Here is a 5,919-nt window from a genome sequence, read left to right as displayed (position 1 = left end):
GCTGAAAAGCCGCCAAGCCTGGACAGATACGGCATCTCCCTGGGCCTTGACTCTCACCCTGATAAAGAGGGCTGATCCCTCCCCTCCTCCCTCCCTGGGCTACAAGGGACCAAATGAGATCATGGATGCAGAAAAAAGCGCTTTGGAAACAGAAACCGAAACTGGGTGACTGGTGGATTTCTTTTCTCTGTTGAGGATGCTTAGAGGCTGCTGCTTTTTGTTCATTTGGTTTTTTTTTTTTTTTTTTTCTTGCCACCAATTCTCACTGCAGCCATTTTCCAGTAATAAATCTGCATTTCAGGTTGATTCAATAACCAAGGCCTTTCTGGTTCCAGAGCCATTTGCTCTTCTTGCTAGACCCTGCAATGCCTGCCAATAATTTGTGCATAATTGAAATATTTTAGAGACCATGATCTATACCATAATTTCTCCTATGGAACTCATTTAAGTGTATGACATGATTTGAAGAGTGAAGCATAATTTTATGACATTGGGACACAAGGGTACATAAATGGCACCATATTCTTCACACTGATATTCAATTTGAGATTTTCGTGTATTTGTTTTCTTTTCTTTATTGCTGCTTACCACCCTGTCCTATTGACCTAAATCTGTGCATGCACCCAAAGAAGAGGATAAGAGCCACCAGAAGACTGTGTCTGATTGTCAGTAGGTCATGGGTCAACGTGAAGGACATCACCCTTTGGAACAAAGTTCAGATTGTATGGTCTGGTTCTTAAGTCTTCAATACCTACTCCCAATCAGCGTCAAGTAAGATAATAGGATTTTACCCAAATTATTCTCTTTTCATACAGATCACCCACGTGCCCTGCTCTGAGTGAGCTATGCATTGATTCATTCAATCAAGATGAGATTGTCTTGATTCTCTGAAGGCTGAAGTAAAGAGAGGTGGCAAGAGCAAATTCACACAAAGATGCCCCAAAGAAGAAAGAGCAGATGCTCTATAAAAAGATTAAATAAGAAAGTTTTTGATGGAATATTTCCAGGCTGTGTATATTCTGATTTCCTTTTAAAAGATGTTACGCTCTCTTGAAAGACAAAGCTGATTTGATATGGAAGTCTAAAAGATGTAGAGTAAAAGTATTGCATAAAAGAGAAAGCTATAAGCAGGTTTGAGGATATTGGATAAGGGAATATAATGGGGAAAAACTAACTTCATTTAAACACTGATAATTTTTATGCAGAATGTTGCATTTCGCAGCCTGAGGAGTGGGAAACAACACTTGCTGCCTGTCATTCTACAGGGATGGGGTGCATTTCTTGGAAACGTCCTGGGAAGCAGAAGCTTCTACACTCAGGGGACAATCATGGATTGAGGATGAAAACTCGGTGGGCAGGAAAGAAGGCGAGCCTGGAGCCCAGAAGCTCTGTTCTAGTCCTGCCCAACGTGGGGGGCTGTTTCTGTTTCACAACCACTGTGATGGGCCCACAACAGGGGTGGCACTCCCTCCCTGGCCCTGGAGGTGATGGACAACCACCCTCCCCCCATTCTGAAGCACAGTCTAGACTAACCAGGACAATTAAAGAGCTCTATTGCAGGCTAGCTGCATGGAGCAGGTGCCCTGGGTCCCCCTGCCCTCTGTCTGACATTAGGAACCTCCGAAGCTGGGGTGTAGCTTAGGGAGGGTGGGACTAGGGAAGCCACAAGTACTCTAGAAATCTGGGGCTAGGGAGGCTAGTGGCACTGCGATGGGGAAAAAAAGGCAATCTCTGTCTAGACTGCTGGCGCAGATGGTACAGCAGACTCCGGAGGAGCCTCGGGAGGACCCATGAAGCTCTCTATGGGATCCCATGGGAAGACCCCATCTTTCTGACCCATTCGTCTGCCTGTCCTCCCCTGCCAGGCTCTCACCCCTCAGATTTGTGCTGTCTGGCTTTGGCAGCCTCCACACTGGGCTGGGGTTGGCGTGGTTAGGGACAGGCTTGGAGTCAGCCAAATACTTCCAGCCCCAGTGCTGAGGAAGGAACAGAATGGCCCCAAGTGCCTCACGCCAACCTGCAAGCCCCCAGATGCCTGGGCTCCTGAGAGGGAGCCTGGGAGCAGAGCCTGCAGTCAAAAAATGAGGCATCCTCATTCTCAACCACTGGGAAGATGCTGTTGCTGGCTGTGGACATGCTGGATGCCATGGAAAGGGCCTGAGGTCTAGCCCTGGCTCTGGCAGTAATTGGAAATTCCCTTCTCCTCTCTGGGCCTCAGTTTACTGATACGTGAAATGGCAGGACATGGGAGCTCGAGACTGGGTCTCCAAGAGTCCACAATTCTGTAACTCTGGGGTCTAGAGTTGGGAGATGCACATGAGTTATGCCCATTTCTGATTTGCTCTACAAATGTGTCCAGGGACTGGGCTGTGGGTTTCCTGCAGTCAGGACCCACCCCTGTGGGTGATTCCCAAGCCTGTGATTCCTAAGCCTGGCACAGCCCAGGACACAGCAGATGACCAGAGCAAGTGAGCTGAAGAGCCCCTCTGGCCATCCTCAGCTGGCATCCCCAGCGGGTCTAGAGCTGCGACCAAAGAAGTCACAGGGCAACGTGCCTGTGGATATTGCCAGACAGGGAGCAAGCATGCTACTTTTTTTTTTTTTTGCCTCGTCCCACAGCTTGCAGGATCTTAGTTCCCTGACCAGGGATTGAACCTGTGCCCCCTGCAGTAAAAGCTCTGAGTCCTAACCACTGGACCGCTAGGGAAGTCCCAAGGATGCGACTCTGATTGGAACTCTTGACTGATCCATTTGGCAGAGGCTGGAGCAGAGCCGGGCCCGTCAGCAGGGGAGGGCCTTCTCTGTAGTCTGGGAGGGCTGGGCTGGCTGGAGAGGCACCCCTTCAGCACCCATTTACCTCCAGGTTCAGGGTGGGGTTGTCCAGGATGATGTCCCTCTCCACCACCGCCTCGGTCTCGTCACTGATCTCGCACACGGCTGTGGCCCGGATCATGTTGTCTGCCTTCAGGTACCTCTCGTACAGTGCATATGCGATCTTTACAGGATGCTGTATTTCTGGAAGGAGAAGCCAGGGAGCAGAGTGAGAGGGAGTGGGGTCGAAACCTTAAAAGCTGATGCCAAGCCAAGTCGATGTGAGCTGGCTGGGATCATCTGCAGCCCAGGCTTGCCTGAACCCTCCCTGCCAGGCCCTGTGGGAAACATCTGTCTGCTCTGTGCAGGCTGCAGAGCAGGAGCCAGGGGTAGCCCAGGACTCTGGCTGGATGGGCTCATAGGGGCTGAAGCTGCCTCCCTGTCCTGGAAAATACCGGAGGGCAAGTTTCCTTCTAAGGGGCAGGGGAAGAATACGAGTACTAACTCATTACCCAATGATGAAAACAGTAATGATGACCACACAATAATAACTAGCAAGGGAAGCCAGGGCTAAATAAGCGCTTGGGTCCTCCCCGGTCATCCAGTAGCCTGGGATTCTATGGCAACAGCATCTGGACCACCTCCCCACTTCTGGTCTCCCCTGCTTGCAAGACACTCACACACACCAGAAGACGGGCTTTAGAAGCACTTTCCCCCCACAAATCACGTCACTCTTCTCCCATGTCACTTCAGAAATCTCCCATGGCCCCGCACTGCCCCAGGAATAGGGTTCAGAGCCCTCAGTATGGTTCTTCGTGACTCTCCCCCTCCAAAGAACGTTCCCTCCCATGCTTCTCATTGTCCTTTTGACAAAATAGGTACCTTATCACCTCCAAGCTTTGACTCACAAGGTCCCCTCAGATGGCAAGGCCTTCCCCAGCTTTCCTCCCTCTATCTGGCTCCTCCCCAAGCTTCAAGGTCCCTCTCTGACTCACAGGGCAGGCAGCGAGGGTCCTCCCCTTCCAATGGGTGCAGGGCACTCCCCCCTCCCTTATGCAGTCATGTTGGGTGGTCTGGGGGGGCCCCCGCGTCCATAGGGTCATACACCCCTTGAGGAAAGTCTGTGAGGAAGGAGCTGTCTCTGCTTTTAGCACTGGAGGGATTTACCTAGCCTGCCCCAAATGTGGAGACGCAGGCCCTTGCATCAGCTGGTCCAGCCCTCTTGGACAGCGAACGCTGAGGCTCAGCAAAAGTGGGGGACTTAACAGCGTTGCCCAGAAAGTAGGTGATGATGTCAGGCCTCCAGAACCACTTCACTTGCCTCCTTCCTCTCCTTCCCATTTCACTCTGCTGCCTCTGGCAGAAGTATGGCTTTTTAGAAACAATTTACCTCACGTAAATTATTTTTGCTCTACAGAAATAGCTCTTCCCTTGAGCTTTGAAGGTAAATAACAGCCAGGCAGTTGCTCTTGGTATGGGGAAGATTTCTGCTAAATTCTGCCAGAAGAGAGGTTGCTAGGGATGCTGCCTTCTGACAGGTGTAATACAGAGGTATTGCAGCTTCTCTGCAGACGGAATTCTTTCAAGATGGGCTGTGTAATTAATCAGTTTTTATTAGTTCCTTATGTGAAGCAAATAGCCACCCCACCCTTGTTAATCTGCTTTGTATAAGTCTAGACTTTTCATAACAGCTTGAAGGATTTTGCCACTGTGGGCACACCTGCATTCTAATCCTTCCACAGCCCCAGACCCTCTCTGCTCGACTTTGGCCCCTCCCGTCTATGCTACCCAGGAGTACAAAGTCATGCTTCCTCCCAGAGGCTCAGACCTCTGAGAAAACCTATCACTGTGGCTGGGAATCAAGAAATTCCACCCACCCACTGGCAGCTGTGGGGGAACATTGGAGAGGGTTCAAGACCTTGTGGTATATTGCAACCCTTCTAGGGTCAAACTCAGATAGTGATTCATTGTGGGGTGGGGAGGGGTAGGGTAGGGTGGCAGCTGGTATGGGGGAGGGGTGGCAGCAATAAAACCTAGAAAATGGGTGGTGGCACTGGATTTAGCATTAGGAAATCTAGGACCAAGACTTGGCATTGCCACCTGCTAGCTATGACACAATCTCTTAAGCGAGTCACAATCTCTCCAAGCCTCAGTTTCCACCTCTGTAAAAGGGAATATTGAAATCTGTCCTTTTAGAAGGTCAAATGTGATAGTACATACGAATATATGAGGAAGTCCTCTGCACACTGGGCAATGTGGTATGTGCCTGTAAGGGGTATTTGCAGTGTGTCTATTAACTGCCAAAGCCTCCCTCCTTCTTCCCCCAGGGCATAAAAGGATTCTGGTTAGCACCACACTGACTTGCACTATTCACCATAATAGCAGTCTCCAAAACTTCAAAACCCCAGGCTTGACCACAGAAGCCATGTGCTGTTCCTTCCTTAATCAATTGACTCGGTTCCAACAGGAACTCTCCAATCCCAAGAGAATACCAGCTTCCTTGGGTGCATGGTACCCCAGCGACCTATAGGATGAGTTACCTTCATTGGGACCCAGGGATAGGGTGACAGACTCCTTCCACACCTCGTGTACGAGTGTGCCATTGTAGATGATGGTCCAGGCTGTCATGTTCACCATCACTGTCTTCGAATCACTCGTTAGGTTTTTGAGCATCAGGGTCAGGTTGACATCTTTGCCCACTGTCAGTATGTCAGTGATCTTGAACTTCCCGGAGATGCTGGGCTCCCGTTCCTCTCTTCTAAACATTCTTGTAGATGTTGCGCCAAACGACGACGTGTAGGGTTTAAGTTTCCCCAAAGCCTTTTCAAACACTTGCCTTTCCTGGCTGGAACCTGTGTGGTGGGAAAAGAGAGAAGCACCTCAGGGATGCGGTGGCAACCTGGACAAAGGACAGCGTCCTGCCTGGAAGGGTGGCCTGGAACTAACACTGGTTCTGCTGCTTGCACAACGATTCTGATTCAAGCAAGTGTCTGACCTCTGCAGGTCTCCATTTCATCCTCCTTAATACGAGGCTTACATCCCACTGTTCCAATTCAGCGTTAAATTTCCATGGGGATGTATGGAAAGGTGCATATAATTACTCTATGG

The 5,919-nt window shown here is 50.0% G+C and overlaps 1 protein-coding gene across 1 annotated transcript in view; it reads right to left on the bottom strand.

The window, feature by feature from the left end:
- The window catches only part of TGM3 (transglutaminase 3), a 96,890-nt gene that overhangs the window by 1,122 nt on the left and 89,849 nt on the right, over positions 1–5,919 (bottom strand). Inside the window, exons 10-11 of the mRNA XM_007465427.1 lie at positions 5,352–5,663; positions 2,858–3,015 (exon numbers count right to left, since the gene is read on the bottom strand). Of these exons, the coding sequence (XP_007465489.1) occupies positions 2,858–3,015; positions 5,352–5,663 (470 nt within the window). The remainder of the gene's footprint in view (positions 1–2,857; positions 3,016–5,351; positions 5,664–5,919) is intronic.

Source organism: Lipotes vexillifer, unplaced genomic scaffold (assembly GCF_000442215.2).
Source record: "Lipotes vexillifer unplaced genomic scaffold, Lipotes_vexillifer_v1.1 scaffold875, whole genome shotgun sequence".
NCBI classification, from domain to species: domain Eukaryota; kingdom Metazoa; phylum Chordata; class Mammalia; order Artiodactyla; family Lipotidae; genus Lipotes; species Lipotes vexillifer.
The sequence above is the reverse complement of the archived record's forward strand: the minus strand, read 5'-3'. Positions and strand labels throughout refer to the sequence as shown.